Below are 24,236 nucleotides of genomic sequence, written 5' to 3'. Positions count from 1 at the left end.
TTAATCATTTACTGCTGCCTTAAAACCCAGATTGTTGTTAGAATTATGGACTAAGTTCCAGGTAACAGGTGAGCTCTCCAACTTGCTGCTTATAGGTAGTATTTTAGGTGATATAATTAGCGAGCTACACTTAGCCTACTGGCTGAATCTTACCTGATAGACTGATTTAGCCTTTACTGTGGCAAGAGCTGCCTGAGAAGTTAATGAATAAGATGCTGTGATCAACTCCAGCAGTTTTGCTACTGTGCAGCTAACAAGTCGTACACGTTTGCAGCAAGACTATGTGATAATGCCTGAAAGCTCCAAGTGAGGTTTTTACCAATGTTTATGTGCAAATTTAAGTTCTAAATAGATTCCTTGTTTTATATAAGAATAACAATTTGGACTTGACCAAAATAAAACCATTAAAACAGTTTGCATGAAGCAGGAGACAGAGGTTTTGGGGCGACCCACTCACTAAACTTGTGTCTGGACACTTGGTAGACTTGAGGCAGGGTGTTTTTATTTTCATGTTCTACAGCATAACAATGTGTACAAAATGGAGTTAATATGATCAGAGGACATAGCACCTCCAGTTCCCCCCCACCTGCCGAGGCAACAGCACCAGAATGTACAGCAGGCAAAGACGGATGTGAGCCAAGTTACTCTGAAAGAAGCACCTTTATGCTAATTCCACCTTTGTGCCATCGGCAGTGAATGGGACCATGTGTTCTCAGTACACGGATGCAGGCCGGGCCACAGTCCATGAACAAATCCCAGAGTGCCTCACTGATCTACAAGGAGATGGACAGATAAAAGAATATGGCAGCGAATTTACTTCTGAGGTCATTTGATCCAAAATGAGGATGAGGGATTAGCTTATTTTGGCCGAATCTTGTTATCACTAGCCTTTTTGATCCACACACACTAAAATGAGCATCCAAAGAGAGAACTTCTCCGTACATTAGCTGCCTGGAAATGCTGCCACTTAGTCTTGCCAGCACCTCTGAATGATCTGAAGTGCTGCAGGGACTTGTTCCTGGACTGAACCCTCACTAAATGGAATTGGCTGCCAGATTTTTCCAAACACCAGTGGAGGAGAATGGAACATAATGCACCACAACGATGTGAAGCGGCAGTGGGAAGTAACAAAAACATGCAGCCATGGAGGGCGTTATAACTAAACCCAAGAGATGTCAGAAGCTTCAGAACGGACCTATGACCCGACAGGGAAACTCCGCAGGCCATGTGATAAAAGGTGTGGAACTCCTCAGAAGGAATGATGCATGGGTGAGGTGGGGGAGGGACACCGTGCTTCAGTGACAGCCCTGCGTACTCAGCCTGGGGGGCTCCTTCACGTTTGCATGCGCACAAACGCGGGCGCCAACACACCGAGATGTCAATCAAATTAATTGCGAGTGGGCCTGCGTGACAGAGGAAGAGCAGAATTGGAAATAAGATAAAGGTTTTAATCAACTGTGGATTTTGACCTCTGAGCAGCGCCGGTGGCGGGGAGCATGACGTGAAGGAGCTCCAGGACTTACTGGAACATAACAAGCTTAGTTTGTAATGACACTGAAAGCAGGGATTTCCTCCTCATGCCACAAAAATCACCTTCAGCAGAACATGAAAACAAAACTCATAAACAGTATATAGATATATATATATATTCATATATATGGAAAAATTAATAAAACAAAACAGCCAAATCAATGTTGTTACCTTTTTCTTCTTTACGTATATAGATTTTGTTTTTCTTAAACAATCTGTTCACATAGTACAATGGTGTCAGTTTTCGAGACAATCTAAATATTTCTTCCTGAAACATCAATGTAATGACATGAAAGAAGCACAAAGAGTGACTTTAAGGCTATCCCTATAATTAAAAACAACAGAAGCCCGACAGGTTAAACGGTACATTATTTTCCTCACACATCACACTCAAACCTGTCTCATTCATAAGGTGGCAGATGTAATGACAGAGGTCATAAAAAAAGAGGGAGAAGATACAAGATCTACATATATACAAGAAAAAAAATGTAAGAGAAAGCTACGATCATTACGTGTGGAAGTACTGTGTATTTAAATGGGCAGACATGTGAGTTTATCAGCTGGTGTTGGTTGTTAAATAATCGTGGTGTGAAATGACACTGACAAAGACTCCAGCAGCATGCATTCACAAAGAAGCAGAAGTAAACGCTGAAATAAAAGGGACAGGCTGCCTGCTGGGACACACATTTGTCTTCAAATTAGACGCATTTCATCGTAATAAAGTAGTACACAGCCCCCCCTTCAAGGTGACAAAAGTCTTGGTCCACATTTGTAAACTCTTTTTTAAGCCAACAGGGAAGGCTGAAATTCGAATGAACAAATCCGATAACACTTTTCAGTGTCTAGTACACATTAAGCAACAAGGGAGTGACCTAATTAAGTGCTTTACCCCACCCCTTCTCCAAAAAACAACAAAAAAAACAAAATGGTGCAAATGTTTCAAAAACAGGATTAGCTACATTTAGGTGGGCCTTTTTATGCTGCTGCTGCTTCCTATCAGTAAAATTGGAAATGGAGATGACGTGGTGGAAAATATCTAAACCTGGTGTACCAAGTGCTGTGTTACACACATACAGTGCAAGTGCCTCACTTTTGGTTTTCAGCCCTCCTCCTTTGGTTCATACGTAAACACAAAGATATTTTGTTCCCTTTGGGAAGGTTGTTTTAGGAGGAGGAGGAGGGCAGTTGGTCTGTCTGTATGTGTTCATCTTTTCATGGCGTCACATGCCACTGACTTCCAGTGCTGTCAGGAAGGTCTTTGTTAAGCAGTTAGGTAAACAGTCTTGGTTTCACCAATAAAACACAACAAAAAACAACAAATAAAACCATCGACAACACTAAACATGGCACCTTAACAAGACCCAAAAACATGAAGAACAAGATAAAGGAGTTTTTGGTTGTAAAGTTGTCATGTGTGATAAGACAGAAGCTGCTGCATACAGTTTAACCCCAAAGTTTAAGCTGCTGGTTTTTGCTTTCTTAGGGATCCCATCCCTGATAAAAGAAAGAACATGAACATGATTGTGTGGGAATACCTGTGTGAATGCTGTAGTAAATTACTGCTGTGGTCCATCTTTGTTCCCTGACTGTATAAAATGTATTTTTTTGCATTGATCATTCACCTTGTGTGTCTCTTTTCCTCCTTCTTTGTTTGTCAGGCTGTACATTCCCTCGGGGCTGTCAGGAGTGGTGAGGGAGCAAAAGAGGCTCTGATGTTGGTGATAAAAGATCACCTCAAAAAAGTCCAGAAATAAAACAAATAGATGTTGAAGGAAGAACAAAAACTAGAAGCCTTCACACGCTTTTGTCTTCAAACACTCCAACAGAGAGGCCCGTTCTCCTTGAAAAGTTTTTTTTGTTTTGTTTTGTTTTTTTTCTGAAGAAACAAAAAAAAGCGTTTGGCTTTTTTTCTGGACCCTTTCTCCAACTTCCATTTAAAAACCAAAGCTGTACAAAACACAGAAAGATGCGACACTGAACCCAACATGAAAAACTGCAGAAATCTATGTTTACACTGTTTAGCTGCACTGGGGTTTTCCCAAAACTGGGAAATATGGGAATGGCGAGGCAGTACTGGGAATCCTGGACGGAATGAAAAAGGTTAATCTGCCGTCCTTCAGTTGTTTCCAGTGCTGGAGCTGGGGGGGGGCGAAAACAGCGGCAGAGCCAGAGCTTATATGGACAGATGCGATTTTGAGCTGAATAAAACCAAATGCATGCAAAATGATGCCCCACCCCCCGTTTCTCTGGAAAAAAAACTGTTGGTGTGACGGGTGGCAATCAGTCAGTGAATCTCTGACAGGCCTTTTTCCAGCGACAGGCGGTGCACCACATGTCGCGGTTCTCCATCCCATACACCTTACGGCACTTCTTCCCCTCACCACGGACCTTCCGACTGTAAAGGAGAAAAACAAGAGGAGGTGTTATGATAAAGAAGGATGTAAACTGTTATGTTGACAGCACAAAACATAATTAATAATAAGTTGTGTCCTGGTGTGGAAGGCAACACATTTAACCCAAAACTGTGTGGCTCCATATCAAAGGAAATCAGGGCTTGAACTAAGCTGATTATGGCTTACTTTAAAAGCCATTAAGCTAATTTGTGGGTGTCAATATTTTTATCTTTCACCACATGAGGTGATGTTGCCTCAATAAGGTTGAATTCAAGGAGAAAATTATATTAGATGCACTGGTTTTAACAGGAGTTGTTTCCTAGTGATATCTGATTAGTGTTTTTCAGCCTTTAATTAAGTCTAAAAACAGTAGGGGGTCCTGTACCTGAGGGCGGAGCTGGCTCTGGGAGGGGACGAAAGCACTGCGATGGTCTGAGAACGCTGTTCACCAAATCCCTGGCTTTTACTGGGAGAAACCTGCAGAGTGAGAACAGATGAGTGATCATAAAAAAAACCCATAGAGGAACGATGGATTACAGTAAACAATCAACTGTACACTTTTCGCACCATGTTCCCGGTGAATGTGACAGGCGGTGACTGCCAGGAGATGCTAAAACTAGAGCTGTTGGTGGGAGTGAAGCTGGTAGAGGCAGAGCCAGCTGAGTTGCTGCCGCTGGACGGGATAGACACCGGAGCCGTAGCCTGAAGAGCAAAAGTTAAAATTAGTACATGAATCAAGTGTTATTTATCTTATTAATAGCTGTTAGTCGGCTAATTTGATAGCTCTATTACACCTTCAATGAATTATGTAAATCTACTAAATCTACTTTAACACACATGCTAGACGAAAGAAGGACAACAGCTGTGGCATCATTAGTTTGTTTATATACAATGTGATGGATCATCAGCATAATCATGACCCTGATAGCGGCGTGTGAAAAATGTGTACACTTTGTGTGTTTGTTGTGATAAATCGCATCAAACACCTGGTAGGCGTGGTCCGTGTGGATGAGGTAGAGAGCACTGGGTGCAGAGCGACTGAGCGGTGTCGTTCCACCAGCATGAGGCTCCTTGGGGTCAGAGGACTGCGCTGGTCTGTGGGAGTCCGGCAGCTCGCCAAGAGAAGGGAGAGGAGAGGGGGAGGGAGGTGGGGGGGAGAGGACGGACGGCGACACGGGGGACAGGCTGCTCAGCCCGTCAGCCACAGAGTCCGTGTTGAGCTTGATCTCTGTGTAGTAGAAGTCCTCCTCGCCATCACTGCAGTCTGAGTCACAGTTGCGCCTAGGTAGGGATGATGATGATGATGATGATAAATGTGATGCTAAACATTTCAATGCCATTCCACCCACCCTCTTCTCAACATTAATGTCACTCTCCACTAAAATATCAATATAAATGTGTGACCCATCCAATATCAATGTTTCATGCCTCAATCATTTTCCCTTCACCTGTCACCTCCTCCTTCATAACAGGTGCAGGATGTGTAATTGTGCTGTAATTTATAAACCATTAATCTTCTGTTAGAGATCCATAGTAGAGGGAGAGGATTTATCTGTGAGTGGAAGGCTTTGTTTGTTTGTCTTACCCAAGGTGGATGGTGCGGATGTGTCTCTGAATGCCAGCAGCGGTACTCAGCACCTTGCCACAATTTTTCCACAGGCACTTGAACATCACCTTCATGGAGTTCTGGAGGAAACAGACAACACATCAGTTTTTCACCAACACTCTGACTTCAAACACAGCCGTCCTCCTCACAGACTGCAGAGCAAACAACAACAAATCACGCACATATTTTTCAGTTCAGAGGATGTGACCTTTTCTTATCTGCTGCCATATTCATTCTAAAAAAAAATAACACTGCCATTGTATGGGCTTACTCAAAATACTCGAGGGGGCCATAACTGCAATTTCACAGAAACACAAAAATTGCATGTGTAGCATCAGCAGTCATATCTGATTAACAATGAATTGTAAATAATAGTGACTGGGCTTAAAATAGTTTTACTGTAACATCTTTCAGTGGAGCTATACTGAACACAATGTTGGCATTGCTCCTGTGTCTTTTATCTGTCTTCTGTAATTACACCCTTCTTATAGAGACTGTATAATGTTTTCACGGAGAGAAAAGCCTTGTGAGCTTCCTCTCTGCCCTGCTGCACCCCCTCTCCGAGCCATTATAGATGGGCTTACAGGCCAGTCTATCAAACTATTGTTCAGGGGGCTGATTTAATTTTGACAATATGTTTTTTTTTTAATTTTCCTCCTTTCAGAAACATGTGCATGCACAACAATCATCTCTCCCATGTGCATTGTTTTGTCTTTGTGTAACAAAAGCCCATTTTGTGTGTGTGCGTATTCCAGCCCCTTTAAAGAAACATTTCATAGTTAATTAAATGGGGAGCTTCAAACGGTGTTGTGTTGCCAGGAGGAAAAAAATGAGCACACCAGAAGCGCATGAAGATAATTTCATGTGAAAACCAGGATCACTTCTATACAAGTCTCCGTTTCTCTCCCTCCATGTCTGTATTTGTGATAAGTCCCCTATTAAATCAAAGACATGTGCTGGTGTGGAGCTCACCCAAGAGTCTTGATCGATCCTGAGCGGAAACCAGCAGGATCTTTATGTTTGCTGCGGCAGGCATTAAAATCATTACTGCTATTGTGAAATTGCTGCATGTGATACCTGAGAAGTAATTATGGGCAAATGTCTGGGGAGGAGATGCATACACACAAAAAAGAGAGAAAAAAACAACAAAGTCAGAGAGAAAGGAGGGACAGATGGATGATACCGTCAGCAAACTACCAAGTAGCAGCGCTGATAAGGAGATAAAGAGACAGGGAGAGAGTGAGAGAGCGAGAGAGAGCGCAATACATATCTGAAAATATAATGACTGACAGAGGGCCATGGATGTGATGAGCTGTCATGAGAAAGAAAACAAAGAGCATGTGTGTGTGTGTGTACAACATCATGGCAGCTGGGACAACCACCACTGCAGAAAAAGGCTGTGTGTCCTTTCCTGTCCCATTCCTCATTTATGCCTATCAGTCACACACAGCCACAACCTCACAACCTGATACTGCATGATGAAGAGGAGAAGCAAACAGTTCCCGTACATGTGACAGCATCAGATGCATTCCTAACCTTTATTCTAGATCTGCTTGTTTTCAGGAGAGGTGCTTCTGCTCTTCTTTAAAACCCTACTAAAGCATCAGTCTATGACAGCTCCACAATGTTAAGAAAACTCATTCTTACAGTAGGACTATAGATTACTCCAAATCCTTCAAATTATTCTGGAAAACATAAGATGTTTGTTTACTGTGAAGACTAAAGTGTCTTGTGAAAGATGCAATACTTAACCTTTCAGTGCAACATTTCTATCCTACCACAAGTGTGGCTCTACATGACTCACAGTTAAAAAAATCTTCATTCCTTATCTCATACTACCTGTTATACAGACCCTTGCCTGAATGGACTAAATAAATAAACAGATTGCTGCCCCCTTCTGACCACCACTAAATGTTATTTCAGAAAAATATATGCTGTGGTCCAGGTGGAGTGACAAACTTTAAATATGACTAAAGAGTCATAATGTGCATGACTAAAAACAAGAAAATCTCATACCATCACACAATACAGTTGTTTATGTTTACTAAGAATCCCTACAGATGTTTTGGTCTCACCTTGCGCTTGCGAGGGATGGGCTCATCAAAGAGCAGACTGCTGCCATCCTGCTCATCCAAACTGGGATCTTCAGGTCCTGCCGGGCCAGGCCCCACACCACCCAGGCTGGGCACACGGAAAGGTTTGAAGCTGTCAGCGGAGAGTGGTGGGGAAGGTGTGGAGGGGTTAGACTGGTCGCTGGGAGCAGACCAGCTCCAGTACCCTCCTGAGGAGCTGTTGCTAGATGGGGTGAAGGGTCCAGCTGAGCCGTTGTCCTTCCATGAACCACTCAGACCCTCTGAAAAAATGGAGGTGAAATAGAGAGGGAAGATAAGAGGAGAGGCAGAGCATTAGAGTAAATCAAATAATATGTCTTACTTCTCAAGTCATATTTGTAGATGGTACAACTACAAGAAAGGGGGAGATCAAGACATCCAATTAAATTCAGACAGCTTTATTTGCACTTCACATAAAAGAGCCTCCGAGCACTACTGTTGTCTGTGTCACAACAAAAGAAAGGTTACTCTCCTGTTTTTGTGATTCCGCTGAGACATTTCTGAGGTCTGTTTTTTACATCAAAGACATATTACTTTTGAATATCAGCTAGAAAAGTTATTTAACTTTGTGCAGGGATGGGGAAAACTTTGCAAGAGTTGTGTATGTGTGTGAAAAAGCCAAAAGACCAAGTTTAGTTTTTTGAAGCTGCTTCTTTCAGGTTGTATCTCCTTTTCTTTCTTCATGTTGGTGGAGTTTTACAAAACAGTAAGGAAGAGTTCTTAGTATTTTTATAGTATAGTATACAATTTAGAATGAGACAGTCAGATCATTTTAACAATTATATGGTAGAGTATAAGTAAGAATGCCAGCAAGGCCTGAGCTTGAAGTGCACATTATGAGAACCTATTGAATGCACTGATGTAAAAGCACATGGGCATGACATCTGTAGGACTACATCAACTGTACAGTCAAGTGTATGTGTATGGTATTTAAAATGTAATCTGTGCATATGTGCATGATGTATGTATGTTTTTCCGTCTGTGGCTTTGACAACGTGTGCTGGTGGCCCGAGGGTTGGCTGTGCGCATGTCTGCTCGGCTGAATGGACAGCCAGCCTCGCTGGTTGCACAGACTATCTAAATGGTTGCATGTGATTGCAGTTACGGGCCACTTTGGATTCCCGCCACTTTGTGGAGTGGCAGGGATCCAGACTCATTGTGTTTTTCTGTGGATTTGCAGGTCTTGCCGGTGAGACAATTCCGCAGCACAGCAGGTGGCAGTAATTTATCACCTGGGCTTCCACATGCATTCACAAGATAACAGCTGTGAGGGAATGAAAAGTCATTGTACCACAGAACATACAAATTATTGGCTGAAGCTGAGCTACTGCTTTTGTGTTTGCATTTCATGGACTCTCTTGCTTTATTAGCAACAGCAGAGATCAAACATTCATACTCACCGTTGACTTTGACTGGTGGGCTCCTAACTAGTGGGCTGGTGGAGAGACTGGTCAGCACCATGGCAGCCGTCACCTTGTCCATGTCCACTTCCTCCTCTGACCGCCTGTAACAACACAGCAGAAAAAAAGAGAACAATTAATTCAGCATCTTCTATTTATAGTTTGTTAAACTTAAGGTCCAAAATTAGGCTTTTCACATGCAGGCTGCAGCGAAAAAACGACACATAAGTAAGAGGGGAAGCACTTAGCTCAACCCAGTGAGCATTCGTTTTCCTCACTTCCCTCAGCCAGATGTTTGTGGACAAAGAACAAACCACCTGGTTTGCATACCGGTGGAGTAACTGCAATGTAAGCTTCTAATTACAAGTTTTTTGTGTTTTTCATCCTGACTAATGCAATCACCCCGGCGTTGGAAAAATCAACAGTTAAAGGGATGGTTATGTTTCTTTGAAGTAGTTGCAGTTTTATTGTCAGAAAAGGCTGAAGAAGAGCCACAAGGGATTTTTAGGTAGGACTTGCTGAAGTGACAAAGACATAACAAACATTTATATAACTAAACTAGAACGATGTGGGTACCCTACAGCCAGTGTTACAAACAACATCAATGCCACAGTGTACACACATCAAGACAGTAACCAAAAAACATGATATTTGTCTATTCTAATTGGTGACAAGAAGAAGTGCACTTTAATCCTCTCAAATGTATTCTTAAGAGAGATACAACCCCTGTGATCAAAGCGATGTCAATAGCTTCATTACTGACAGTAAACCTGCAGTACATACTCACTATTAACGTGACAAGCTTTGTGTGTGTGTGTGTGTGCCGTCCCTTAGCAAGCACGGCTTTGATGATGCATGGACACCTATAACAATGATGAAATCTGCTGCTGCTATAGAAAAACATGACATCAGCCATTACCCAGTTTTCACTGCTGCTGAGATCAAACAGTAGGTTTACTGCATCTTAATTGGTATACATACAGTATAGGCAACAAACAGGTAAAACAAACAACTCTTCTTCCTTCTGCCTGACAAAACACATACAAAATGCTCAGTACTGTGAAGAGAGTCTGTAAAATGACTGCATTTTTATTCTGAATGTAACTTTCTCCAGATGTAGTCAGTAAGAATTACTTTTGGCTGCATGTCCCATGTGAGGACTGAGAGCCTGTGTTTGCAACTACAAGTTCAAAAAAGCTAAGCTAAAGCTAAACAAAAGCTGATTTGTGAAGATTATTTTAGATGATCTTATAATAGACTTGGTGTTGGGTCAGCTGTAAACAATATGATAAAAAAATAAAATAAACACTCACAGGTTTCACAACAGTATGTAGCTATAATTAAATTGAAAATAGAGCTCTGCGGTTCTCATCTATAAGAGAGTTGCTACAAGCAACAAATCTTTTAAATGTAGTTCAGGCTCTTAAAAGTTGTGTATCTCCTTATTTATAATATAGTAGTAATAAACACTGTGAATAAAATATGCTTCAAAATGAATGTCAACTATTAAAAGTGTATTTACTTCTGTGGTAAACTGGAGCGATGTAAGATGGGAGAACGTTAGCTAACAAAGAGTGAGCCTCAGCCTCCATTAGCTGATGTCTAATTTATTACCCTCTCTGCTGTTGAATATGATGTCATTACAGCCTCTACATAAATCAAGAGAAGAAGCTGCGCACCCAACTGTCACTTTCACCCATAACCCCCACCCTGCACAGCCGTAAAACCACTTCCTGGTCACCTTGGGAGGCCATCATGTGACTATAGATATTATCTCCATGGCAACAGTGACAGACAATAATTACTGGGAGATGTATCTATTGTGAAATGTATAAGGGTAAATCTTCCAAAAACACATTAAGAAGACTAATAATTAAGATATGATGTATGAGATGGAGAAAAGGAGAGCAGGAACGGGAATTTCCTTGATCGCATTTGTCATTAGTGGTCTTATCAAACTTAGTTTCCGCCCAAGTGCTTATTATGGCTATAATTAACGCACACTAAGAGCATGTGTGTGCGCGATGTTGAAAAGCCTGATACATGTGACACAGAAGACATGGCGGGATGGTTAATGGATTGGTAAGTGAATTTTGAGAAATGAGTTTCATATGTTGGCATGTTTGTGTGTTGCTGTATGTGCACCAGCGTGTGTTTTAATATTCTTACTTCACTTATTTGCAATAACAACATCTTCCCTGAGGCTTCCTAAAAGGAACATTATCCTGAATGTACAGCTTCATCAACAGATAACTAGAGAGCGAGTAAAGAGCTTGTTTACTAATTCAGATTACACTAAATCGATCCATAACTTTATCATGCTGCAGGCTATTCATAAATGAAAAAGGAGTTTGTCTTCAGGGTCCGAATAAATACAGCCCTTTTTTATGATTTCCAAGGTCTATTAACAACTTGAAAACAATAGTCTGTTCAGGTAGAATCACTACACACAATTATATGTATCTGATTTACACTGCCATCAAGCCTTTCCATTCACAACGCACATGTTATTTATTAATTTCACAAGCACATAACAAAACACACAGGCAATTCATATTTTGTATATAATTGTAATAACTACTGTTTCTACTTCTTCTTCATTCTTCTCTTATTTTTAACAGAACAGACAAACCGCACAAGCTTATGCTGGTTGAAAAGGGCCTGAGAGAACCAAAAACAAGGAAGTTACTCTGAAAGAAAAAAGATATAGGCCATTTGTTATTTATAGATTCAAGAGCTACTGGATTTCTCAAAGATACAAAGACACATACATCGAAGAGTCAGAAAACCACGAACACATGCTGAAAAATAAAGGAGTTAAAATTAGAAGCAGGGGTAAGATGGTATTAACCCTGTGTGCTTGTGGAGCTACAAGTAAAACAACAGCTCCCTCTTCAGGGGTTGTGATGAGTTTGGTGGGAGACATGGCTATTTGCCAACCTGCCCATTGACTGTGTGTGAGTGCTGTACTTCCCTAATGCAAGATGTACCTAATCCTTTCAGATACCGCATGTAAATTTACCAAACAAAGGGCCTGCAAGAGAATAAGTGAGACAGGAGGCAGGGTCATGGTGTGTGTCTGTAGTCAAGTCGCCACCATTGTGGGGGACAAGAAGTGTCCAGTTTCAAGCAAAACACTGGGCAGTTAGAGAGGGAGAGAGAGAAAAACAGGGGTTCATGTTACTGTGGCCATCTTTGTTTGACAGGTAGAACGAAGCCTATGAGGTGTGGGACAGGTCTTGGTTTGTCATTGCATTTTTAAATTTGGTGTTCAAGAAAAACTATATGGGAAACACTGATGTAGTATCTACATGATTTATTAAATGAAAAAGGACTTTTTACATTCAATCTGACATTCTTCACAAGTTCAAATAAAAACTCTTGATGTGCCATGCACCATTAAAAAGTCTCTTTCAAAAATCCTTCAAACTAAATGGGCCAAGGTCAGTCTCCACACACACAAACATGCACAAGCCCTGTTAGTTTCTATGTCGCCCAAAAGCTATCAATCATTTCTAATGAAGGCAGCTGAAAGGTGTGGTGGGTTACAGGAATTCCCCTGAAACAGAGGCCAGCGCTGCCAAGCACACCCCTGACTCCTACGCTCCCCTCCGTCTGCACTCCATCCTCTCTCTCCTCTTCTTCCCTTCACCCCTGCTGAACTGACTTTAAAATTCTCTGTGCCTCTCTCTCTCTCTCTCTGCCTCACTTACTTTCCCTCCCACTCTGAACACATGGATCAAGTGTGTAAGCAAAGTGAAGTAAGCGAAAAAGATAGCAAGGAAAAGAGTGTGTGTGGGTGCAGCTGTGTGTGTAAAAATGTGTGTGTTTGGGTTGGCTCTTGTCTCTTTGATGCTGGGAGAGCAGGGAGGTCTCCTCGTTTATAACAGCCACTGGACTATGAAGCCTATTTCCTGCTAAATAAGGTCCTATAAATCAGATAGGTCCTCCTCTACTTGGTGCTTATCTGACTCCTCTCTCTCCCACACACACATGCATGTGCATGAACACACACACCAAGTTCAAAACCACAAAAGGAATCTGCATATAACGTGGGGTTACCATACATGAAGGAGACATCTTTTGATTGGCAATACAAGGGACATGCTTATATGCATTCAGTGATGTTATCAGTCCTTTAAGAGAATTTATATAAAACCTGAACATAAACACAAGGGGAAATTAGACTAGTGTGCTAGCTGTCCCATTGTAAAGCCAATCGCATGCCTAAAAGAGCTTAAAATATTAATTTAATTTGATATTAATACATGTATATATACATATATATATACAAAACAGCTTTGTAAAACTTTTACTTTGTGTAAATATTATATATATGTTATATATACACAAAGTAAAAGTTTTACAAAGCTGTTTTGTTGTAATAAATTAAACTTCATAAATCCTGTATGTCACTTTCACATGTTGAATAATAATTAGCGGTACTGAAACAACCATACTGGTCAATCCCCAAGAGGTTTTCAGAGTTCCTGAATAGCACATCTGTTCTGGGAGCCACACACATAATCAAAGGACCAAATCATCTTTCTAGCCATAACAACATACGCACTGGCCTGGCAGCCAGTGTCTTGAAATAGGAGCCCTGGGCATCTTTCCCTGCACACACACTCAGTACCAAACTTCCATCTGATTCACTGTAACAAGAGTTTTTCATGGAACTGTGCTTTTCAAGTGCTGAAATAAATGGGTTCCTCTTCCTAGAAACTTCAAGATACCCGCATGCCAAGTTAATACATCACACTGGAAACATTTGAAAGGAAGCTGGAACAGAAAGCAGGGGATAACCAGAAAACAAATGTGTCTCATGTACGGAGAATTGTGAACATAATAAAAAGCCTGTACCAAACTGACTCGGACATTACTGAGGAAAGACAGCTTAACCTGGTAATGAAGTTAACTTGGTAATAAGGACACACACAGACTTTGTAAAAATAAATAAATAAATAAACCTCATGTAAGGCGTGACTGTTTAAAAATAATGTGCTAGGTTTTTAAAAATATACTCCCTGTACCTCAGGACACAGAGTTATCAATCACGCCACTTGTATGGTGTGGCGGTTAAAGGGTTAACATGGTTTAAACTACAAAAGCTCAAAGAAGTGATGTCACATCTCTTTTGCTTAAAAAAAAAGACTCTGAAGAGCATCAGAAGATGTGAGGCTGCTAGAATTCGCTTTCATTAGTGAAGTGAGGCCAATGAAGACATCATTATAAGTGACTGCTGACTTTCAAAGCTTTCAAGATCAGAGACCAGGAACAGAAATATGTTCAGGAAATTGCTTTGTGCGATTAATATCAATCCAACCCAAGAGTGTGCACTATTCTGCAGACATGACAAATTTTAAGGTAGTGGTAGACTTTCCTCTCCAGAGGAAGTTGCTGTGTTTTTGTCTTTCTTGAAGGGGATGTGAAATATCCAGCATGTTAAGTCTTTTCTTATCATATCCCTCAGCAAAATTCTGCACAGTTCACTGTGCAGAGAACTGCTTATTGAATGTATAAACACGGTCACATATACTTTAAAGTCAATTTCATTAAGGCTCAACAATTTTATTGCAGTGACATACTGTAGCTAATCTTTGACATTTACTGCTGCTAATTAGTTGATTATGCATTAGCGTGTCTCAGTTGCCTGCTTTTCTGTCTTTGTCCATCAAACACACACTAGAGAACTATATACATAAACATTATAGTATTAGCAGATGGAAACACACGCACAGTTTGGTAGTTCCCCTAACTGTTCCTGTTAAAAAACAACAAACACACTCAGATACACTTTTTGTATGGAGAAGAAAACAGGGTGTGGTGTACATTAGCTGGGCATAAGGCCAAAGACCCTCACTATGTGTCTACTGTTTGTGTGTGTGTGTTACTTCCTCATAAGTCTGCAGACAGACAGTCACAGCTGTACAGTAGAACTATTTACAGATCCACAGATCAAGTGTTCCATCTGCACGTCTGTGCATGCTTTGCTTTGCCCCATTCTAATGCACTGGATGCAGTGGATGAGGTATTTTTCATATGTGTACTGCCTGAGTGAATAAGCAGACTCTGACCCGCTGACACACAGTTTCCTCGCATACAATCTTTTTAATGTTTACACAGTAAAGAAGATTTTCAATAAGACAGAAAATACAACATCCTTACTCATTGCTGCTCTTTAGCAGAGTTTACTTACCTCTAATAAGCATTTACACACCGCACTACCAGGAGATTGAGCGTGCACACACAAACTAAAATTAGATCATACATGTGAACAGGGACACATGCACAAGGGAGAAACAATTATTTCCACTTAGATATAACAGTCAGACCCTGAGGCTTCTTTTTTCATTTTGACAGTATAAAACATAATGATTTTTACATCGCTTGGATCCAACAGTTTTTAAGTTATATATTAATTTCACATACTCCATACTCACAGGCACTCACCAAGTCAGCGGGACTTAAAAACTATTTTAAGTGTAGTCAAATATTTGACTGCACTTAGTTGGAGTACATCATCAACACCCATAGTTTAACCATTTCAAGTTGTGTCTAAACTTTCCACTAACCTGTACTCGCCATCTAGAAGCAACAAGAAAATGTAAATCCATAGTTTTCCACAAAAATGTTGAATTTTTAGGTAGAAGTGTAGTCCTACATACAATTTGTTGTATGTTGCCTGAAGACATCATCTGTTTGATCAGGTAACTGACCATGAAAACAAATGTTAAAGTTGGGGTTTTTACGCAATACTGGACCTTAATAATATAATTTCAGAAAGGGATGCTTATCTGTGACGCAAAAATAACAGATTACACACAAACCAGGGATAAGCATCAGCATGTTTCTATTGACAGCATTACCTTCGAAATTGAATGTAAACACTTCATGAGGACAAAGAAGTGTACTGACACATTAATGGTTCCAAATGCAGCAATGTTTAAATATATGAATGAATATTGTCAGGTAGAGCGTATATGTGTTTATAAAGGAAAACTGCTGCAGGGAAAAGCCCTTCTGTGACTGAATGTGCACGTGTGCATCAAGTTGATGTATATAGGTCTGGATTTCTTCTCATTTCACATCTACAAATACAGTTAACCCCTTGAGCTACAGAGTTGAGGAGAAATGATCATCTGCTCTCTCTGCCACACTTTACCTTTTAATATACCGTTTGATTGACACACACACACTTCACGAGCGTGTGACCTAGATTTGCACTGTACATCCTAGACTTTGTGATGTGCACATACACACACACACTTGTGGTTATGGCCTAGATATATGTTATAGGCTAGAGGTCCCATGTATGTACCTATGGACACTAACCCTTTTCTAACATTACAGTAGGAAGTGAGGCCAAAAGAAGGTAAAGCAAACCTGGGGGATGGTAATAAGCCTACAGCATGAGGCTTGAGTAAGTAACCAATGTAAAAAACACACATTCATTAACAAACCAATGTAAACCTGGAACAATCACTGCTTATCTCTTCTACATTTACTACCTTTTTACATTCAACACTTGTTTCCTGACTGAATGATTCTGCAATGCTATTAGTGGATCATTGCATTCTTTTCCCAAAATCTAGACTTGAATTGTACAAACAAGGTGCTAAGAAACATGAATAATAAATGCACCACACAAATACAATATACAGTACTTTAGTGGTTTAAAATCTTTGATCTTTTTGTCTATTGAACCTGTGCACCTGAAAACCAAGACAATCACACACCAAACATTCAACATAAACTTCAGGACTTACAATGATTATAAACATGAGGAAATCATGAGCCACTGCTGTATATTATCTCCTGTCTGCTGAGCACAAAGCACAAAACAACAACTCAAAATCATCCCCATGATGTGCCCTGACACAAAGAGGTTTAAGACGCTGACCACGTAATCACAACATAACCAGTTACGAGTTATTTTCCTCCTCTTTCCCCTTCAGTTTAGTCTAACCTAAAATTGAAAAAAATCTTAAATTGGAACAACTGCATTGAATAAGCAGAAATTCTGTGTAAACAATGTCACAAAAATAAAATTCTAAATAAAAAATATGCAAAGCTAGAATAATTCAATAAGATAACAATGGGCATAATAATGTAATGATTGAGACACATTTAAAATGCAAAGCATGATGATGAGGGAGATGGGAAAGGAAACAGGAGCTAGGAGGTGGGAGAAGGGATAACCCATCTTCACACACACACACACACACACACACACACACACACACACACACACACACACACACACACACACACACACACACACACACACACACACACACACACACACACACACACACACACGAGTAGTGATGGGCTTCCTCTGAATTGATGTTGCTGTATGCCCTAATGAGCAGAGGGAATACACAGGACCTTACTGCTCCAAGCTACTCATTTCACCGTGTGTGTGTAGGTGTGTGTGTGTGTATGAGTAAATGTGTTGCTCACTGGGAGATGTTTATATTTCTGCTCTCAAGTAAGCATGTGCCATGAACATACACTGGCAGTGTGTAACTGTATGTGAGAGTGACAGAGAGATTTCAGTGATGTAAACAAAGGCATGAGCTAAGAGAGTCACGATGACTGTTGGACATTTATTCCTCGGCGCTTCTTCCTCAACCCCCTTCTCTCTGTCACCTGTCTTTTTCTTTTTCAACATTGTCCATCTATATGATGCAGCCTTGGAGTAAACAAAGAGACTGTCACAGGACAGAAATATCTGAGTTTTGTAAAATGGAGTAAATGAAGGCCAATAGTGTAGCAGGGAAAGCAAACCTCGGGTGGTTTTCTCGGTAATGCCTTTTTTTCCGGCTGTGGTATAGCGTGATTTATTTGTGTTAACATCAGAGTCCTGGCTCTGGTAACACAGTCAGTGATTCACTTGACAAGCATGGTTCCAAGGCAGCCCCACATCAAACCTATATTTGTGGTATATGCCACTGACAACAAAATGGTTTAAAATGTTGCATGGGCAATGTCCAGAATAGATATATGTTGTGCAAAACAACATAGAACATTTATCACTTTGTCCACCTTCCCAGTTTTCTATCAAGAACCAAGAACCTATCCAGCATCCATCCTGCACCTCATCGATGTGTTTTTGTGAGTCTGTTAAAGTGTTTAGTGACAAGAGCTGCAGGGATAATGGGAGGGTTAGCCCAGAGAGCACCTTCACCACCCTCTCCACCTGCCTTCTGGCCACATACACACACACCCACAAACTGCTAATAAGTGCCATAAACCACAGAAATCAACAGACACAAGCACCCTTTTATCACTGCTGAGCTTGATTATAAACACCTTGGCTGTAACCACAGCAGACGCAGACACACACCTCCAGCTCCTCAGCTCCCAAGAGAGCAATACACACACACACGCACACACATGGAAGGGGCCTCTTTACCAATTACACTTTGAAGGTGGGGGTAGCGGTGTGTCAGTGTGCATGTGACACTGTGTGTGTGTGTGTGTGTGTGTGTGTGCATGTTTGCTTAAGGTTCTCATAAAACCTCTGGAGATTGAGCTGATGGAGAGCATTATAAAATACCTATCAGCTGGTCCAATCGCATCATACAGCCTCTAGGCAGGACAAAGGATCCGCTTGCCACTTCAACATTTACCTAAAAGGTCTTTTACTTACACCCCTCCCCCATTATTCTCACCCCGTCCCACTCTCATTCTTTCACTCCTTTTGCTTATCATTTGGGAGTCACTTCCTAAGTCTGCACCTTTATTGTCCAGGAAAAGTTCACTGGGAAGTAAATCATTCACATTCACCATAGTGTGACCTACTGTACTACAGCCTTAAATGAGAAGTTAGGCTAAAATGCAGCTAATGAGTGCACTACATCACAGTCACCATGTTTGAATGACCTTTTGTTGAAAGGAGGAGAGAGAGGAAGAGTAAAAAGGAGAGAGGAAGAATGTGTTTTGGGGGAAGGTGTCCATCAGACGAGCCTCATCTCTGATTAATTTACTGTTGTGTAGTATGAGGATGTGTTGCAGACCATAAAGAGACAGCCGTGACAAACAAAAATTAAAAACATCAAGAAAGAGGGGGAGGGAGGACAAGAGTGGAAGAGAGAGAGTAAGGAAAGATCCACCCCACTTCCTCTCATCCATGTCAACAAGTCCACACAAAGACGCCTCTACTACATTATCCTTTACAGATCTATACACATGCATCAATCCATCTATTACTGCCCACTTTTATATAAAAGGTGTTTTTGTAAATTAAACTTTACTTTAGCACTTAATTGTTAATCAAGTTTTATGAAAACAGGGCATTATATTTAGCAATTATAAGAGCAACTAAATCTATGCATGTATGCAGACCACACTCGAGACAAAAACAAGAAAAAAACATTCTATATAATTTAGCAGTTTTATATGCAAAGCACAGACCAGACATGGTTTTTAGTTATGCTCAAATCTAACACCCTTTTTAAAAGGATTTATTATCTCGCTTGACTCTTACTCTATCATTTGCAGAGTTAAACCAGACTGTACAGAGCTGTGGAATGTCAACACAAAACTAATTTTTGAAAGTTTCTGCAGTAAAAATTACCCCTTTGTCCCCAAAAAAAACCCACACTGTAAGTCAACCTTAGAGATAGCAATTAAAAAAATGATTGCAATGCCTAAAATATGTGCAAAGCACTGAACATGAGGACAGAAAAAATTAAATAGTGCACAGGGATGCTGACTGAAGCAGGTACTATAACAATCAATAGGTCTCACAAACAAATACAAATGCATCACATTACAGTTGCACTATTGATTATTCCTAATTGTGTAGGACATCAGCATTCTACAAAGCATAGCATACATATTTTGTGTGTAGATTGATTTAAACCTACAAAAATGATTTGCGAATTGAGCGTCCTAATGCAGGTGTTAACATGCAAAACAACAAAAAGTAAAGCCCTTAAGCTGTAGATAAATGTGTTTGGACTCCTGGGTTGCACTCCCACCACCTGTGTATGTGTCAGTATGCCTCTCACATCCTCTGTGGTAATGCTCCCAGCGGCCGCAAGCGAGGCAACAAATTGATGGACAGTTTCAGCCAGCAAAAGTGCCAATTGTCACTTAGCATTTGGGTCAATGCTGCACGCTGTTACTTGCAATTGTGTGAAGCAGAAAGGTACACAAAAACAAAACAAACTTAGGCTGTGACTACCATGAACTACAACTGAGTGGAGGATGCCTCTTTGCCGTCTCCCTGAAATATCATAATCAGTTCTAAATAGGTGATGGTGCACTAATTATTCATCATTGACCTTTCCTATAGAGGTTAACTGCTTATGACTGGCATATTTACATATTTAATTGGAAATATGCATATGTGTGTGTGTGTGTGTGGGTATCGACTCTGTATAATGCATGTTATGAGAAAAGTACACTAGGCAGTAGAGACGGGAAAATCCAACCAAAAAGCTTTGGTGCCAAATTGTGGCATCATTTTTTCTCAGGGAACGCTCGAACAAACAACTTGTACGTGTCTGACAGTGTTCTCTTCAATTTTATATACTTGTGTAAGTTAGCCATGCTGTTTATTCTATAGCCAGTGAGCTGCTCAGTAGTGGGCTAACATCTCTCTCTGTCAGGCAGAGGAAAAACACAGTCACTTACACACACATACACACACAAAGCAGGCAGCTGGGAGAGGAGACAAAGAAAGAGAGGGAGGGCTGGAGTGTGGGAGGGTGGGAGAGACACAGAGATCATGGGGGAGAGAAGGGGGAAATGAGCGGGAAAGCAGAGATGGAGAAAGATAGAATACAGTGAGTCAGGGGAGGTGAAAGCAGGAGCGAAACAAAGAAATGGAAAGCTCATGTAGTCATCTGGGCAAAGGGGGGGGGGGGGGGGGGGGGGGGGGGGGGGGGCAAAAGAAAGATAGATGGATGGAAAAGAAAAAAGAGGAAGGGCGAGACAGCCAGAGGAAGAAGCATGCTTTAAGGGATGGGTGGTTTTCAGTTTGCTCTTTGTTTTAGCAAAGATCCATGAGACCCTATCTTTTCTACAGCAGGACTCAGCTCAGATAAACATTCACCTTGAATCTAATGTATAACACTGGCCATTAAATCTGACGTATTTCTGCAGTGCAACTCAGATTATTGGAAAATGTAAGCCTCAACTGACATGCAACAAGTCAACACTGGCTGCAAAAACAACAATTCTCTGACATGCATCGTCATTATTGGATGAAAGTGTGTTAGGCTGAGTACATGTGGTGTATTTTAAATGCATTCTCCAAGCTTTCAAACAAAGATCGACTACAGAGAAGCCAAGGGAAGCACCCATGTTTACATAGATGTCAATGGGATGTCATGAATTATGCATGCTATATGGTGGAGCCACATGGTTCGCGTGTATGCATGTGTGCAGACCTAAACTCTAGAAAATGCTTTTGTGTATCTGTCTAATCGGGGTGTTATGTTTCCCCTTCATCTAGGCTGTGATCCTCAATTGGCTGCAAGAGTGAAAATAAAGAGAGGGAGCTGAAAGAAAGAAAAAGCGACCAAAAGAGAGAGAGCCCCCTGGTAAACACATCCATTTTCAGCTCAACAGTGAGGTAATGCTGCCAAGACCAGCACGATCGACATGCACAAATGCAAAAACACACACACAAAGTTCTGCAGCTCGACAGAGCTGGTTTGGCAGAACATTGGAGTCCCACCCGACCCAAACCCAGACGAACAATCCCACTCACATGGGAGTCAAGTTCAGCATGTGGAACCCAAAATCAAAACAATAACAACCTCCTCTGCAGATGCTGGTAGCTCACGTGACCAAAGCCACTGGCTCCCATTGTTTACAGGGAGGGACAGGAGAGAAAGGGGGACGGAGCGAGGAAGGGAACATGATGAATCTATAGTTTGAGCAAACTGCAGCTTTGTCGTTATTAAAAGCTCTCTGATGGTGGGGGTGGTGTGTGTCTAAAAGAAAACAGGAGATGGTCTGAACAACCTCTCCAAATGGGGGTTGAGGGGGCAACTGTACCAGCTGTCTTCTAAATTCCACCACCATCCACACAACCACCCCTACTCCACACACACACACATAATCTACCTCAAAGCTGAAAGTGCCACTGCTGGCTGTATACGCACTTACAAGCTGTTCCTTTCAGCGACAAGGGACAACCTGAAGCTAAGCAAAACTGTGAAAAACTAACCTTTACCTTCAGGGTTTTGTGTGTGCCGGCGTGCACATGTGCACACGTATATAGTAACCATGCCAATGCCTGTAGCTTGCAGGTGAAGCGAGTGAAACTAATGACGAATGTCTGTGAAGAACAAAGAGACGGCCAAAAGGAAGAGACGAAGAGAAAGTGAGTGTGAGTAAAAGAGAGACACAGAACATTACACAGGACCCCTGCGGAGGAGAGATACAACGATCGAAGCTTTATCTTATTTGAAGGTTGGCTTGGTGTGTGTGGCAAGGGCCAATTATGACTGGGTAGGTTTATGATGCAGCTGGGGTCCCCCTATTTAAAGTTTTAGCACCACGAAAGCAGGTTTATGCATTTCAAAGCTTTTAAATGCCATAATGATTTCTGAGGGGAAAGTCACAAGGACAGAGAACAATGGGGTGTTGAAAAAAAAGTTGAGAATAGCATTCAGGAAACAAAATACTATTTCTGTCTCTTCTCTGAAGTAGGATATATATCTGGCCAAGTCAGTAAACCGAAGCCTAACAGATGATGGATTGTGCTTTAAAATGTACTTTGGATGCACCTAGTCTCTTAGTTACAGTTCTGGTCTGCTGCCTACTCACAGTTTAGATCTTACTAGAGACACCAACAGCCCTTATTGGATTATGAGGTAAAAGGATATTGCACTGTTGTCCCATAGATGCACTGTTGTAGAACAATTTATGTAGATCGGCCCCAGCAGATGGTTCTTAGATGTGACAAGCAAATGGCTAACTTTCAATTAACTTTATCGCTCCCCTACTCACAACATAAGGTCTTTGTGCTGAAGGAGACATCTGTGGGATAGTTTTGACTAAATGTCTGGCTTATTTGACGATGCAGTTGAACCAATCTCAAAGGATGCCAGTACATATCAGATGGCCTCCTCACTTCTCAGAGTCTAAATGTTATTTCCATCATTAAACACGATCGTATTGACAGTAAATCGAGCAAATGTGCACTGAAAGGTCCTCTGATATATGATGCATTATCACGACTTCCAACTTTGCCGCTTGTGTGAAAAATGATCTTTTTGCTCTCTTTGAGGTGAAATTACATTCAACAGTGCTAAACACATTACAGCCTCTCCCACGGTGTAAATATCTTTTATACATCTGTTAGTCCAGAAGGTGCATTCATATCACATCTGGGAATTAAAACTCATAGAGTCACCATGGTTTTGATTCATTACGTGAGTTAGGATCACACAAAGCGCAGGCAGAGATTTAATCAACAGAATTCTTGATTTTTCACTGGCTGTGACTGCTTACATTCACAAGACCATTTTAAGGTACTCTGTTAACAACTGGCATTTAGTCAATCACTTCCAACATGTGTCATTTTAACTCTGAAGGACACTGTGGGGATTTAAGGTCAGTGTTCTGTCAGGATGATGTCCAAACAGCTAATTAGCAAGTAATTTGTGTCCTTTTGTGATCAATAATACAACTGTCATTAGACCAGTACACAAACTATTGATAGTTTTAAAGGACTGTGGCATTTGATGGACTGGGCATACATTTTAAAAATGTGAGATTTGTCTGAGTGCTTGCAGAACAGAACATTTTTTAGGAGAACAGAGACACCTGTGTTCTGACCCGATATGACTCAGAGGGGGGCCAGATCGCAGCAGGGGAGACAGAGAGATGCCGCAAGTGAGTAATATGGCAGCACTGATACATTAATCTTATGAAATTACTACAGCTATATAGCTATGTGTGTGTATGTGTATCCACTAATGTCTCTGAAAATGCATAAATAAACATGCACACACATATTCTGAAAATAGATGTACTGAATGTACTAAACAAGCCTTACTACACTGCTTGGCAGTCACAGCATTTTTCCACATTTCATTCCAAGATGACAGATTCTCTCTGGGACACCAATAGAAGGAATCAACAAAGCCATGCCATGACACTAAGACAAGATACTGAAGCACACTGAACAGATTTTTATACCACTTCCCTGTCCTGTTTCTCAACA

General features: G+C 41.1%; 1 protein-coding gene across 1 annotated transcript in view; it reads right to left on the bottom strand.

The window, feature by feature from the left end:
* Nucleotides 1-480: 480 nt before the first annotated feature.
* znf704 (zinc finger protein 704) overlaps nt 481-24,236 on the bottom strand; it is a 35,235-nt gene continuing 11,479 nt past the window's right edge. The window contains exons 3-9 of the mRNA XM_028396187.1: nt 9,041-9,144; nt 7,605-7,882; nt 5,509-5,609; nt 4,910-5,204; nt 4,491-4,625; nt 4,309-4,400; nt 481-3,925 (exon numbers count right to left, since the gene is read on the bottom strand). Coding sequence (XP_028251988.1) covers nt 3,811-3,925; nt 4,309-4,400; nt 4,491-4,625; nt 4,910-5,204; nt 5,509-5,609; nt 7,605-7,882; nt 9,041-9,144 — 1,120 coding nt within the window. The 3' untranslated portion in view covers nt 481-3,810. The remainder of the gene's footprint in view (nt 3,926-4,308; nt 4,401-4,490; nt 4,626-4,909; nt 5,205-5,508; nt 5,610-7,604; nt 7,883-9,040; nt 9,145-24,236) is intronic.

This window comes from Parambassis ranga, chromosome 2 (assembly GCF_900634625.1).
Source record: "Parambassis ranga chromosome 2, fParRan2.1, whole genome shotgun sequence".
Classification (NCBI taxonomy): domain Eukaryota; kingdom Metazoa; phylum Chordata; class Actinopteri; family Ambassidae; genus Parambassis; species Parambassis ranga.
The sequence above is the reverse complement of the archived record's forward strand: the minus strand, read 5'-3'. Positions and strand labels throughout refer to the sequence as shown.